Source organism: Salvelinus fontinalis, chromosome 14 (assembly GCF_029448725.1).
Source record: "Salvelinus fontinalis isolate EN_2023a chromosome 14, ASM2944872v1, whole genome shotgun sequence".
Taxonomy (NCBI): Eukaryota; Metazoa; Chordata; class Actinopteri; order Salmoniformes; family Salmonidae; genus Salvelinus; species Salvelinus fontinalis.
The window spans coordinates 29,354,685-29,370,493 of NC_074678.1; the positions used below are offsets into that span (position 1 = coordinate 29,354,685).

The window sequence follows — 15,809 nt, forward strand, 5'->3', positions numbered from 1 at the left end:
ATTATTATGAGTATTTCTGTATTTTGAATTTGGCGCTCTGCAATTTCACCGAATGTTGCGCAGGTGGGACGCTACCGTCCCACCTACCCATAAGAAGTTTTAAAGTCCTACCATATATATTTTTTTAAAAGTGTCAGTACAATTTGAGAAAATGCCAACAGTGTTTGAAATGGTGGGATCTTTGTGTTGGTAAAATTAATTATGAGAGAAATGGCAGTGAAAGTACCTTTATGCCCAAATAATGATATAAGAAGAATCCTATCAAAGTAGACTTGGGAGTCAAGCGATATGTTGTGTGGGCCTCCCACTATCACACCGGAAAGCATGCAGTTTATTAGACTACAGATTGTGTGTATTGTTGTGAAATTGATAGATATTACTGCACTGTTGGAGCTAGAAACAAGCATTTCCCTACACCCGCAATAACATCTGCTAAACACATGACAACATTTGATAACTATGAAACAAATTCAGAATCATGTAGTAACCAAGTGTTAAATCAAAATATATTTGAGATTCTTTAAAGTAGCCACCCTTTGCCTTGAAGACAGCTTTGCACATTCTTGGCATTTTCAACCAGCTTCACGAGGAATGCTTTTCCAACAGTCTTGGAGTTCCCACATATGCTGAACACTAGTTGGCTGCTTTTCCTTTACTCTGCAGTTCAACTCATCCCAAACCATCTCAATTGGGTTGAGGTCGGGTGATTGTGAAGGTGCAGCACTCCAGCACTCTTCTTGGTCAAATATCCCTTAAACAGTTTGGAGGTGTGTTGGGTCATTGTCCTGTTGAAAAACAAATTATAGTCCCACTAAGTGCAAACCAGATTGGATGGGCGTATCGCTGCAGAATGCTGTGGTAGCCATATCTGGTTGTGTGCCTTGAATTCTAAAATCAGTGTCACCAGCAAAGCAACCCCACACCATCACACCTCCTCCATGCTTCACGGTGGGAACTACGCATGCGGAGATCCGTTCACCTACTCTGCGACTCACAAAGACACGGCGGTTGGAACCAAAAATCTCAAATTTGAACTCAGACCAAAGGTCAGATTTCCACCAGTAATGTCTATTGCTCGTGTTTCTTGGCCCAAGCAAGTCTGTTATTGGTGTCCTTTAGTAGTGGTTTATTTTATTTATTCAACCATGAAGGCCTGATTCACAGTCTCCTCTGAACAGTTGATGTTTAGATGTGTCTGTTACTTTAACTTTGTGAAGCATTTATTTGGGCTGCAATCTGAGGCTGGTAGTGCTAATGAACTTATCCTCTGCAGCAGAGGTAACTCTGGGTCTTCCTTTCCTGTGGCGGTCTTCATGAGAGCTCGTTTCATCATAGGGCTTAATGGTTTTTGCGACTGCACTTGAAGAACCTTTCAAAGTTCTTGAAATGTTCTGCATTGACTGACTTCATGTCTTAAAGTAATGATGGACTATCGTTTCTCTTTGCTTATTTGAGCTGTTCTTGATATATGGACATGGACTTTTACCAAATAGGGCTAAATTCCACAAATGAATTTAAGGCACACCTGTTAATTGAAATCCATTCCAGGTGACTACCTCATGAAGCTGGTTGAGAGAATGCTAAGCATGTGCAAAGCTGTCATCAAGGCAAAGGGTGGCTACTTTGAAGAATCTGAAATATATTATATCTGATTTGTTTAACGCTTTTTTGGTTACATTTATTATAAAAATGTTTACCCTTTATTTAACTAGGCAAGTCAGTTAAGAACAAATTCTTATTTACAATGAAGGCCTTATTCCAGCCAAATCCAGATGACGCTAGGCCAATTGTGCACCACCCTATGGTACTCCCAATCACAGCCAGATGTGATACAGCCTGGATTCAAACCAGGTACTATAGTGACACCTCTTGCACTGAGAGATGATAGACCACAGCGCCACTCAGGAGCCTACATAATTCCTTGTGTTATTCATAGTTTTGAGGTCTTATTCTACCATGTAGAAAATAGTAAAAACCTTGAGTAGGTGTCTCCAAACTTTTGACTGGTACTATATATATATATTTTATTTATTTAAATTTTACTGCAACTGCAAACCACAGGAGCCTGTGCTCTTGCCGCTCTGTTGCCTTGTTTAGGTAACTGAATCATGGCTGGCCCTAGACTTTGAAACCCTAAGTGAGATTTGGTTGAGTGGCCACCCCACCTGGCAGGGGATAAACTTTAGCCCCCCCCCCCCTCGATGGCAGAGAAAGTAAATGTTTCCGTGCCCGGTCGGTAGTCGGCCATGATTACGACTAGTTCAGATAGCGGATATTGCTAATTGCGTGACTGACTGACTCATAAGAGAAAAACTGGCTTAGCACTATACCTGAACACATTTAGGTAATTTAACAGACACTTATCCAAAGAGAATTACAGTTAACGCATTCATTTTAAAATAAAACACTTAGTCTGTTTCATCATTTAATAAACCCAATTCTAGGACATGATATACAGAAAATGGCAACATGAAATATTAATTACAGTACAAGAGAGAAATCAAACTTTTTGGACCAAAGATGATGAATAACACATTATCAATCCAGACACTTCAGAGCTTGTAATTCATTTTCCATGCCAATCTGGAATTTTTCAGTGCTATTATGTACACAATAAAGGTGTTGAGCCTACTAATTTAAACCCTAGGAGGCGTACCCCACAGTTTGGGAACCACTGTCCTAGTATATGCTCAGTAAAGTACAGGGCTTTAAACATATATTAAAATGTTTGACATGACAATACTAACATCCGTAAAGTATCACTAGATTTGTTTAAAATAAAATGTGTACACTCAATCAAAAATAGTTTCTGAACTAACCATAAATGTCAATTGGAATTAGGCCTTAATCCCCCCCATTGCCAATAGAGGGTGCCAGTATTATACAGTAGAAGCTGCTCATACACAGAGAGCACTAGGACTTCACATATGACTCAAGCTTTAACAACAGATCCAAATTTACAATGTAAAAATATCATAGGACAATATCATAGGACATTTCCATAGTGGGTTAGAGGTTGTCCCTCCCTTTAAACTGCTTTAGAATAACTCTGTCATTGTACTAAAATACAAATTATGTGGTACCAATGCATCATTTTTTCATAATACCCCATAATCCTTGATACAGAAGAAATAAAGTAGATGCGGGGAGAAAAGAGAAAAATCAGCTTTGAAACCATGTTGGATAAAAGTTTAGCTACCTATCAGTCTTTAAAACACAGCTTCCACTGCAATGCAGAAGGGTAAGTGGTTTCATTACTATGAATGCATTGGTCATGAATAACATCTGAACAACTGGTTTTCAGAGGACATGCTACAGGCTGCTTCTCTTTGCGTGAACAAGGTAGCCTTTTGCTTTGATGATCCCCCTGCTTTTGACAATGATGGAGTAACGCAAAACCCACTCCAACCTCCAGTCTGCCACCTTCAGGTCCTGAGTGCTCTCCTGCACTGCCTCCTGGAAGCTGGCAGCAGTAATCAGTTCTACAGGAAAAGAGACAATGTGTTAATTCACTGACCCTCAGAGCACACACACATCCTGTCTGTATCCTACTCATGTAAAACATGAATCTGATTATATAGTGAAAATATCACAAATTCAAATGCAAGAGCGTCATTTTCACCTTTTGGGTCATTATGAGTCAGTAGCTGAATGTCAAACTCCTTTGCAAAAGCAGTCAGATCAGGGGGCATCACACAGCAGGAGGCCAGATTCACCTGGTTACTACTGGGTTTCACCTAGACCAGGAGAAAATAAAACAATTCAAAACCCAAAATACACCAAAGCAATCCTAGAACAATCCGAGGGTCTCATCAACATCACCACTCACCTGGGCCCAGTTGTAGAGCTGCTCCAGGAGCTCCTTGTCCAGGTCGGAGGTGCCGATGGTAGCGATCTTGTGGCTTTGCACCAGACCCTCCAGTTCACTCCAGGCAGGCTGCAGGTTGGCCAGGGTCTGGCTCACTTCCTCAGGCAGAGCAGGGGGCGCAATGATCACCGAGTCCAGCTGGGACACAGCCAGGGCTTGGCAAGCTGTCAGAAACAGTCCATCTTATGAACATGAAACTTAAAGCACAAAATTGGTTGAGGTTATGCAAACATGAATTGGGTGTGGTCCAGGAACAGACATAAGTTCACTGATACTAACGTCTACTTTGGTCTGTTGAATTTTGATATGACAGCATGGTCAGGTTTATAGACTATTGCATATGCCAAATAACTTTTGGCAGTCACTGAGTCAATATGGTTATTTGCTTATTTGTAACAAATGTAATACTAACCCTTATCTACTGCATCTTTGATTGAAGAGAGGTCTGCCTCGCAAATAAATAGTTTGACTGTAAAGCAAGAATATAGACATGTTAATGACAAAAGCAACCCCTCGGCAAGGTACCAGGAAAGGCATTTTTGTCATGCAATTCACATACTAAGCTCAGAATTCCTCATGTCAATGCCACACTGCGGTCTCATATCATCACTATGTCAATTGTCATGAAAACCATAAGTAACAGTAAAACTCACCTGAAACCTTCAGCTCCTCCCTCTCCTCAGGTGTGATTGCTTCTGTAGCTTGAGGGATGGAGCAGTCAATTGTGTCTGGTAAGTCCTAAATAAATAGGTGTCAATCAATATTAGAACATGCACTCAAACTTGAAAAGTTTGTCAAAGAAAAAAATTAATTAGGCTTAAAATTACATAAAGAACTAGAGAAGAAACTTCAATAGTGCCTCCACTTTGTCCAAATACGAACCCAGAATTTCTGTTTCACAATCTTGTGGGATTTCATTTCAGGGATGCTCCAATAAGCTTTGGCTTTGTGTACGTAATGCACAGTTCAGACCCCGAACTTATGGCGAGTCGAACTGAATGGAAATGAAGAGCGAGCTAGCAACACTACAGCAGACTTCCTCGTTGGTTTGGGGGCTAAGGTTTTAAGGCATAACAATGATCTCTCACAGAAGTCCTCCACCTGCGAATCCGAGACCATGAATGTGCTTCCGCTGTGTGTGTTTGTAGCGAAGCAATCTTTATTTGCATACAATTAACATTAATATGCATTACCATTTCTCCCGGCAGTGGAAGAACTCCTCGCTCTGGCATGCTGCATGAAACAGAGGCGTGCTTCATTTGCACCATGCCGAATATGCGGCAGAGGCTGCCGAACTATCATCAAAAGTCCGACGAGGCGCACTTAATGGTTTCAGTCAGCCCTCTCTTCCCGCCCTTCCAAAGAGAAAGTGACATAGAACTATCACCGCACCGAACTAAAAATATGTTTTAACTAGGGCTTAGACCCACCTCCCTCCCCATTCACTGAGCGTGCTGAAGCAGATTAGCAGAAATATCACAGGGCAAAGCCACGCCAACCGCACAGCCGAAGCACATGTAGAACCTTTCGCAGGCAACTTTGCATGAACGATCAAAATGACAGTTCCCTTTCATCAGTCTGAGGAATTCTTTGCAGTCAGACAGCTATTTTGTTTTCCCAGGAGAAGAACGTTATCGCGTAGAAGTAACCCATGGTTACACAAGTATTGTTCATTAATGCTAGATGATGTGAAATGTTAGCTGATCAGAGATACTGTAGACACTTGGTCACCATGGGAACTTGGTAAAAAGATTATGGACACTAATCGGTGTTTGGAAGTTGGGTTAATAGCTGTTTTGTAGTTATGTACGTAATAAAACATGCATGGGAAATACAACTAGGCTATGTGGTAGACACACAGAAGACGAGTGCTTCTTTGGTTATAGTTGTATACCATGAGTTGCTCTTTGATCATGGGATAAAATACTATAGAACAAAAGGTAGTTGATGCTGGATAGTAAATGCCCCAAAAAAACCTTAGTTCAACTAATTTTTTTTAAATAATCAAAGCACTTTCATGTAGTGGATAAATTAGTCTTTAAAGCGTATGCATAGCAATAATATATTTTTTATTACTAAAAACAGAGATGCTTTGCAGCTACAATAGCCTTTATCAGCGTGACGAACTACAATGCATTTGCAAAGTTCAGACCCCTTCACTTTTCGTTACAGCCTTATTCTAAAATGGATTCAATAGTTCCCCCCCCTCAATCTACACACAATAACCCATGACAAAGCAAAAACGGATGCAATTTTTGCTAATTTATTAAATAAAAACAAGATTATCAGATTTACATAAGTCTTCAGACCTTTTACTCAGTACTTTGTTGAAGCACCTTTAGTAGCTATTCCAGCCTCGGTCCTTGGGTATGACGCTACAAGCTTGGCACACCTGTATTTGGGGAGTTTCTCCCATTCTTCTCTGCAGGTCCTCTCAAGCTCTGTCAGGTTGGATGGGGAGCGTCACTGCACAGCTATTTTCAGGTCTCTCCAGAGATGTTCGAACAGGTTCAAATCCGGGCTCTGGCTGGGCCCCTCAAGGACATTGAGACTTGTCCCGAAACCACTTCTGTGTTGTCTTGGCTGTGTGTTAGGGTTGTTGTCCTGTTGGAAGGTTAACCTTCACCCCAGTCTGAGGTCCTGAGCAGGTTTTCATCAAGAATCTCTCTGTACTTTGCTTTGTTCATCTTTGCCTCAATCCTGACTAGTCTCCCAGTTCCTGCTGCTGAAAAACATCCCCACAGCATGATACTGCCACCACCACCATGCTTCACCGTAGGGATGGTGCCAGGTTTCCTCCAGACATGACGCTTGGCATTCAGGCCAAAGAGTTCAATTTTGGTTTCATCAGACCAGAGAAACGTGTTTCTCATGGTCAGAGCCCTTTAGGTGCTTGTGGCAAATTCCAAGCCGGCTGTCATGTGCCTTTTACGGAGGAGTGGCTTCTGTCTGGCCACTCTACCATAAATGCCTGATTGGTGAAGTGCTGCAGAGATCGTTGTCCTTCTGGAAGTTTCTCCCATCTCCACAGAGGAACTCTGGAGCTCTGTCAGTGACCATCGAGTTCTTGGTCACCTCCTTGACTAAGACCCTTCTCCCAATTGCTCAGTTTGGCCGGGTGGCCAGCTCTAGGAAGAGTCTTGGTGGTTACAAACTTCTTCTATTTAAGAATGATGGAGTGTGTGATTTTGGGGACCTTCAATGTTGCAGACATTTTTGGTACCCTTTTCCAGATCTGTGCCAACACAATCATGTCTCGGAGCTTTACGAACAATTCCTTCGACCTCATGGCTTGGTTTTTGCTCTGACATGCACTGTCAACTGTGGGACCTTATATAGACAGGTGTGTGCCTTTCCAAATCATGTCCAATCAATTGCATTTACCACAGGTTGACTCCAAGTTGTAGAAACATCTCAAGGATGATCAATGGAAACAGGATGCACCTGAGCTCAAATTAGAGTCACATAGCAAAGGGTCTGAATTCTTATGTAAATTAAGGTATACGTTTTTTTTTAATAGATTTTCATAAATGTCTAAAACTGTTTTCGCTTTGTCATTATGGAGTAGTGTGTGTAGATTTTTTCTTTAGGTAAGTCAGTTAAGAACAAATTCTTATTTACAATGACAGCCTAGGAACAGTGGGTTTACTGCCTTGTTCAGGGGAAGGGGTCTGAATTAGAGGTCGACCGATTAATCGGAATGGCCAATTTTCAAGTTTTCATAACAATCGGAAATCAGTATTTTTGGGCGCCGATTTGACGATTTTTTTTTTTTTACACCTTTATTTATTTAACTAGGCAAGTCAGTTAAGAACACATTCTTATTTTCAATGACGGCCTAGGAACAGATTTTGAACATTGTCAGCTCGGGGGATCCATTCTTGCAACCTTACAGTTGACTAGTCCAATGCTTTAACACCGGATTACATTGCACTCCACGAAGAGCCTGCCTGTTAGCGAATGCAGTAAGCTAAGGTAAGTTGCTAGCTAGCATTAAACTTATCTTATAAAAAACAATCAATCAATGACTGTCATTGCTCCAATGTGTACTTAACTATAAACATCAATGCCTTAAAATCAATACACAAGTATATATTTTTAAACCTGCATATTTAGCTAAAATAAATCCAGGTTAGCAGGCAATATTAACCAGGTGAAATTGTGTTCATTGCACGCAGAGTCAGGGTATATGCAACAGTTTGGGACGCCTGGCTCTTTGCGAACTAATTTGCCAGAATTTTACGCAATTATGACAACATTGAAGGTTGTGCAATGTAACAGGAATATTTAGACTCATGGATGCCACCCGTTAGATAAAATACGTAACGTTTTGTTTTCGAGGTGATAGTTTCCGGATTAGCCAAAGGTATATGGTTTAGAGAGAAATAGTCGACGCGTTATAATTCCTGTAATAACTTGCGGCTGAACTTGAAAGGGGTTCTTTCGTTATTTTACCGTTCATGTCTTCCATAGAGAATGTCTTCATCTACTTCAAATAAGGTCTGTGTTTCGTGCAGGCTTAAACCGCCTTGACGTTTTGATACCCGTGTAAATCTCACTAGGATAAGGTAACGTTTGTCAACATATTTTCATAAATCCACTCTACAATTTTTTTTATCTTCGCTTATATTTAGCCAATATTGATCAGAGTTACCTTGTCCTATGGATATCTACACAGTTATACAATTGGCACGGTGGTGTAAGCCTACACGAAACACAGACCTTATTTTAAGTGAATCTAAAAATATCCTATGGGATAAATGAAGGAACCGCTTTTCAGATTTTGCTAGAAGGTGTCATGGGAATTATGACTCGCACTTTGGGTTTTCAATTCTTACCATGCCCATTATTAAAATAGGATTTCCTGCATATAGAAATTAAAGTTTTTGTTTTCAACATTCATCACAGGTAACTTAAACTCTATTCTTATTCAAACAGTTGAGAGTATTTGTCTCCTAAGCAGACTCTTCAGTATCATTGTCACTTCAGAGCTGTGTGTGTGTGTATTTATGTATTATATTAAGTTAAAATAAGTGTTCATTGTTCATTCAGTATTGTTGCAATTGTCATCATTACAAAAATGTGTGTGTGTATGATATATATATATATATATATTTTAAATCGAATAAAAATCGTCCGATTAATCGGTATCTGCTTTTTTTGTCCTCCAATAATCGGTATTGAAAAATCATAATCGGTCGACCTCTAGTCTGAATACTTCCCGAATGCACTGCATGTGGTATTGAGTGAGTGGATGGAGTGTGCTGTCTTTCCAGTTTTCCGCTGCAGTCATTTAGCTGTGGCGCTGCGCCACGGTAAAATCGTTGTCACCAGGTCAAAAAAATATGTAACATGAACAATATTTCTGCCGAGGAGCCCTTTGAATATGCTAGAGCGGTCCAGATGTAGTTTTCCTCTGCAAACAAAACATCTAATGAATAGATAAACTATTATACTATGGGTTTTCTGATTTACCTATTTCCCTGGTCAGCCTGTTGTGTGTTCAAGTTATGAGTGACATAGGGAGGAAAACATGCATTCCGACAAGCAGTCAATGCACAACAATTCTGGCAATCACAGGGAAAACAGTTTTAATGGCCTTTATTAAAAAGAGGGGGATCCCAGCTTTCCATTCCTACTTTATTTCTCAACTCCTAAATATCTGTGAACTGCACCATTTTAAACCCTGAGTTTGCAGTGAGTGCATTGGGAGAGTGGGACTAAATGTAACATGGGTCAATTGTAGGGTAACTTGGGGTAAAACGCAATAACCTCTAAATATTTGTTGGGGAGTGACTTAAATTGTGGTGACAGATTACATGCTTAGTTGAACAAGAGTAGTGGCAACCAGGGAAAGTGTTGGTGGGGGGGGGGGGGTAAATTGTGACATGAAGTGGTTTCTGTTACCCTAGGTGACCCCAAGTGTTTGTTAAATGTTAAGCAAGTTTTTTAAATAAATCAATAGGATGCTAACTAGTTAAAAGATCACATTTGAGATCTAGCTAATTATTAGTCCAATAGATTAAATGAAGATAGGCAACCCATGCTTCAGCCCATTGATTTATAGCAACTAGAGATCAATAAATAAACAAATAAATAAGAGGAAACTGCCTAACCGTTGGTGAAGTTGGTGGTGGTATCGTGGCAAACCACTCACTAAGTGTAGCTCGAACACAGTCTTGAATCTGTAATGGTACAAAAAAAATGTATTAAGAGTGGACTGTAAATGAATGGAAGTGTTAACATTTTTGCTATAAACAACACCTCGTAACTAGGTAGTGCTTTCAATGATGCCTACAGATCACTCAATGATGCTGTGAAAGATTGCCAGACATGGAAAGTATAGGATTATTTTGTACACTGCTGGCAATTAGTGTCTTGGACAGTATGAAAATGTGCGTATTAAGTTCTGGTCCTGAGCTATGGCTTACTATACAACATCAACACTAGTAAACGCTAAATGGAGATTCTTCGCTACACTTACGAGTCAAGTTGGGCACAGCTTCAAGGAAATCGTTTTATGATTGTTCTCCATGCCGAATTAAAGCTGGCCTTCTATAATCTGCATCTTTGAATCTGATTATCAGGTGAATCACGACCCTGACAGGGCTTGCAATACAGCCATACGTCAGACTACATAACGCGAACTGATGTTTTCTAATGACGTAATGGGGATGGATTTAGGAAAGACAACGCATGGTTGTTGAGCTACCTAACGCGCTAATTTACGTCGAGGCCATGGTTTTTCAAGCTAGTTAGCAACAACATTACCTAGCCAGTTAGCTGACCAGCCATGATGCACTCTTTTCAAACGTCTTACATTAGCTAGCCAGTTATGACAGAGTCAATGGTCAGTCTTACCTCTTCACTAGGTGAAGATGGACATTTTTTCTTGAGACGGCTACGGTTTACTAAATTTCCCGTGTGCAGATTCAATGTCGTAGCATGGTTGAGAAGCACCTTAGCACTGGTGGTGTGAGTTTCCATGTGGTGTCCTTGGTTGTCAGTAAATATATCGTAGTAAAACGCCCTTTTAAGCTATCCAGCAACTTATCCAGTTATTTGATTCTGCAGCTAGCGACAGGACTCACCGCGTTTAAAAAACTACCTCTGTGAATTACTGAATTGCATATGTACCGGTAGTTTATTTTGCTGGTGGAAACAAGAGCTATGAGCACGCCCACCTTGTAACTGTGCGTTGTGTGCAAAATCTGGCATGGATTTCTGTGGAATTTAGCACCCTTTTGACCAATGTGTTGTTACAGTTCAGTACTGTACTGACAATTGTAATGTACATTAATCATGACTCAGCTTGTTTCAAGAGAGATTTCCTTTTTAATTCAACATGAATATCACCCCCAGTAACCAGGTTTCCATCCAACCTTTTTATGCTTAGTAACATACATGTCGGGTAAAAAATGTGACAGGTCTGATGGAAAAATAACATTTTTAGGTAAACGTTCAAAATGTAAAAAAAAATATATATATGCCAAACTACGTGGGATCTTCTTGTTTCGGTCAAATTAATTATGCATCAGCAAACCGCTCGCCCACACGACGCCATATACGTGGTCTGCGGTTGTGAGGCCGGTTGGAAGTACTGCCAAAAACTATACCATATGGTAGAGAAATTAACATAAAATTATCTGGCAACAGCTCTGGTGGACATTCCCAGAGTCAGCATGCCATTTGCACACTCCCTCAAAACTTGAGACATCTGTGGCATTGTGTTGTGTGACAAAACTGCACATTTTAGAGTGGCCTTTTATTGTCCTCGGCACAAGGTGCCCGTGTAATGAGCATGCTGTTTAATCAGCTTCTTGATGTTGACACCTGTCAGGTGGATAGATTATCTTGGCAAAGGAGAAATCCTCACTAACAAGGATGTAAACAAATTTGTGCACAAAATTTGAGAGAAGCTTTTTGTGCGTATGGAACATTTCTGGTATCTTTTATTTCAGCTCATGAAACATGGGACGAGCACTTTACATGTTGACTTTATCTTTTTGTACAGTGTACTTAAGTAAAACTACTTTAAAGTACTACTTAAGTTGTATTTTGGGGTATCTTCACTTTACTATTTGTTTGTTTTTTTACAACCTTTACTTCAAATAAAAACAAATGTATTGGTAAAATACATGTGTTTAGCAGATGTGTAGCAAAATGCTTGCCCTTCTAGCTCTGACAGTGCAGTAATATTTAACAAGTAATATCTAACATATACCCAATAAACATGCACAGTTGAAGTCGGAAGTTTACATTAACACTTAGGTTGGGTCATTAAAACTAGTTTTTCAACCACTCAACAAATTTCTTGTTAACAAACTATAGTTTTGGCAAGTCAGTTAGGACATCTACTTTGTGCATGACACAAGTAATTTTTCCAACGATTGTTTACAGACAGATTATTTCACTTATAATTCACTATATCACAATTCCAGTGGGTCAGAAGTTCACATACACTAAATTGACTGAACCTTTAAACAGCTTGAAAATTCCAGAAAATTATGTCATGGCTTTAGAAGCTTCTGTTGGGCTAATTGACATCATTTGAGTCAATTGGAGGTGTACCTGTGGATGTATTTCAAGGCCTACCTTCAAACTCAGTGGCTCTTTGCTTGACATTATAAGGAAATCAAAAGAAATCAGCCAAGACCTCAGAAAATAAAAAATTGTAGACCTCCACAAGTCTGGTTCATCCTTGGGAGCAATTTCCAAACGCCTGATGGTACCACGTTCATCTGTACAAACAGCAGTATGCAAGTATAAACACCATGGGACCACGCAGCCGTCATACCGCTCAGGAAGGATACGCGTTCTGTCTCCTAGAGATGAACGTACTTTGGTGTGAAAAGATCAAATCAATCCCAGAACAACAGCAAAGGATCTTGTGAAGATGCTGGAGGAAACAGGTACAAAAGTATCTATATCAACAGTAAAACGAGTCCTATATCGACATAACCTGAAAGGCCGCTCAGAAAGGAAGAAGCAGCTGCTCCAAAACCGTCTTAAAAAAGCCAGACTACGGTTTGCAACTGCACATGGTGACAAAGATAATACTTTTTGGAGAAATGTCCTCTGGTCTGATGAAACAAAAATAGAACTGTTTGGCCATAATGACCATCGTTATATTTGGAGGAAAAAGGGGGATGCTTGCAAGCCGAAGAACACCATTCCAACCGTGAAGCATGGGGGTGGCAGCATCATGTTGTGTGGGTATTTGCTGCAGGAGTGACTGGGGCACTTCACAAAATAGATGGCATCATGAGGCAGGAAAATTATGTGGATATATGGAAGCAACATCTCAAGACTTCAGTCAGGAAGTTAAAGGTTGGTCGCAAATGGGTCTTCCAAATGAACAATGACCCCAAGCATACTTCCACAGTTGTGGCAAAATGGCTTAAGGACAACAAAGTCAAGGTATTGGAGTGTCCATCACAAAGCTCTGACCTCAATCCTATAGAAAATTTGTGGGCAGAACTGAAAAAGCATGTGCGAGCAAGGAGGCCTACAAACCTGACTCAGTTACACCAGCTCTGTCAGGAGGAATGGGCCAAAATTCACCCCTTATTGTGGGAAGCTTGTGGAAGGCTACCTAACACGTTTGACCCAAGTTAAACAATTTAAAGGCAATGCTACCAGACACTAATTGAGTGTATGTAAACTTCTGACCCACTGGGAATGTGATGAAAGAAATAAAAGCTGAAATAAATAATTCTCTCTATTATCCTGACATTTCACATTCTTCAAAATAAAGTGGTGATCCTAACTGACCTAAAACAGGGAATTTTTACTTGGATTAAATGTCAGGAATTGTAAAAAACTGCATTTAAATGTATTTGGCTAAGGTGTATGCAAACTCCCGACTTCAACTGTTCATATGAGATGGGTAATGCAATATGTAAAAACAATTTTAAAGTGACTAAGATACCGTAGAATAGTGTGGGGTGCAGTTTATACATGTGAGATGAGTAATGCTAGATACGGAAACATTAAAGTGGCTAGTGATCCATTTCGAAAAGTGGCCAGTGATTCCTAATCTATGTCTATCGGTAGCCACCTTTCATATGCTAGTGATGGCTGTTTGTTTAGCAGTCTGATGGCTATGAGATAGAAGCTGTTTTTCAATCTCTTGGTCCCAGGTTTGATGCACCTATACAGACCTCAGTGGCTCGGGTGGTTGATGTCCTTGATGATCTTTTTGGCCTTCATGTCGCATCAGGTGTTGTAGGTGTCCAGGAGGGCGGGAAGTTTTCCCCTAGTGATGTGTTGGGCAGACCGCACCACCCTCTGGAGAGCTTTGCGGTTGTGGGTGGTGCAGTTGCTGTACCAGGTGGTGATACAGCCTGACAGGATGCTCTCGATTGTGCATCTGTAAAATTTTGTGAGGGTTTTAGGTGTTTCTTTAGCCTCCTGAGGTTGAAGAAGCGCTGTTGTGCCTTCTTCACCACACTGTCTGTGTGGGTGGACCATTTCAGTTTGTCAGTGATGTGTACGCCGAGGAACTTGAAGCTTTCCCCCTTCTCCACTGCGGTCCCATCAATGTGGATAGGGGGGTGCTCCCTCTGATGTTTCCTGAAGTCCACGATCATTTCCTTAGTTTTGTTGACATTGAGTGAGAAGTTATTTTCCTGGCACCACTCTCCCAGAGCCCTCACCTCCTCCCTGTATGGTTGTCTCATCATTGTTGGTAATCAAGCCTACTACTGTTGTGTCGTCTGCAAACTTGATGATTGAGTTGGATCCGTGCTTGGCCATGCAGTCATGGGTAAATAGGGAGTACAGGAGGGGGCTGAGCACACACCCTTGTGGGGCCCCAGTGTTGAGGATCAGCGAAGAGGCGTTGTTTCCTACCTTCACCATCTGGGGGCGACCCGTCAGGAAGTCCAGGATCCAGTTGCACAGGGTGGGGTTATGACCCAGGGCCTCGAGCTTAATGATGAGCTTGGAGGGTACTATGGTGTTGAATGCTGAGTTATAGGTATGCATGCTTCTTGTTCAGATGGGTCAGGGCAGTGTGCAGTGTGGTGGCGATTGCATCGTCTGTGGATCTATTGGGGTGGTAAGCAAATTGAAGTGGGTCTAGGGTGGCAGGTAAGGTGGAGGTGATATGATCCTCGACTTGTCTCTCCATGCACTTCAGGATGACAGAGGTGAGTGCTACTGTGCGATAGTCATTTAGTTCAATTGCCTTTGCTTTTTTAGGTACAGGGACAATGGTGGACATCTTGAAGCATTTGGGGACAACAGACTGGGATAGGGAGAGATTTAATATATCTGTAAACACACCAGCCAGCTGGTCTGCGCATACTCTGAGGCCTCGGCTAGGGATACCATCTGGGCCGGCAGCCTTGCAAGGGTTAACATGCTTAAACGTCTTACATCTGCCAAGGAGGAGAGCCCACTTCACTACATCCCGAAAGAAAATAATGTACTTGTTACCCCATACATTTTCCCTGACAAAAGTAGTCTTTACATTTTGAATTCTTAGCAGGGCAGGAAAAATTTCAATTTTCACACTTAGCAAGAGAACATCCCATGTCATCTACGGCCTCTGTGCTAGTTGTGGCTGTTTAACAATCTTATGGCCTTGATATAGAAGCTGTTTTTCAATCTATCTGTCCCAGCTTTGGTGCACCTGTACTGACCTCGCCTTCTGGATGGAAGCGGGGTGAACAGGCAGTGGCTCGGGTGGTTATTGTCTTGCCTTCCTGTGACATCGGGTGTTGTAGGTGTTCTGGAGGGCAGGTAGTTTGCCCTCGGTGATGCGTTGTGCAGACATCACCACCTTCTAGAGAGCCTTGCGGTTGTGATGTTGTGTACACAGATAGCGCTGTTGGCTAGACGCACGTGCCAATACCAGTGTGCACACTCGCTATTTAATGCAATATTTTTTTTGTGAGAAAACCAACAGTAGAGTTGAAAATGCGATGGAAACCCA

General features: G+C 41.2%; 1 protein-coding gene across 1 annotated transcript; it reads right to left on the reverse strand.

The window, feature by feature from the left end:
• Positions 1–2,412: 2,412 nt before the first annotated feature.
• On the reverse strand, positions 2,413–11,074 carry LOC129810580 (glutamate--cysteine ligase regulatory subunit-like). Its single transcript, XM_055861245.1, has 7 exons — positions 10,730–11,074; positions 9,985–10,053; positions 4,522–4,606; positions 4,281–4,337; positions 3,830–4,032; positions 3,623–3,737; positions 2,413–3,482 (listed from the first exon to the last, which is right to left on the reverse strand). Exons 1-7 carry the CDS (start codon positions 10,853–10,855, stop codon positions 3,313–3,315), a joined length of 825 nt encoding a protein of 274 aa, XP_055717220.1. The 5' UTR covers positions 10,856–11,074; the 3' UTR covers positions 2,413–3,312.
• Positions 11,075–15,809: the final 4,735 nt, after the last annotated feature.

Coding starts and splice junctions, on each gene's coding strand:
- LOC129810580 (XM_055861245.1), bottom strand. CDS start 10,855: ATGGAAACTCACACCACCAGTGCTAAGGTGCTTCTCAACCATGCTACG. Junction 4,607..9,984: donor CACCACCAACTTCACCAACG/GTTAGGCAGTTT, acceptor CTATTTATTTAG/GACTTACCAGACACAATTGA. Junction 3,738..3,829: donor AGCTCTACAACTGGGCCCAG/GTGAGTGGTGAT, acceptor CTCCTGGTCTAG/GTGAAACCCAGTAGTAACCA.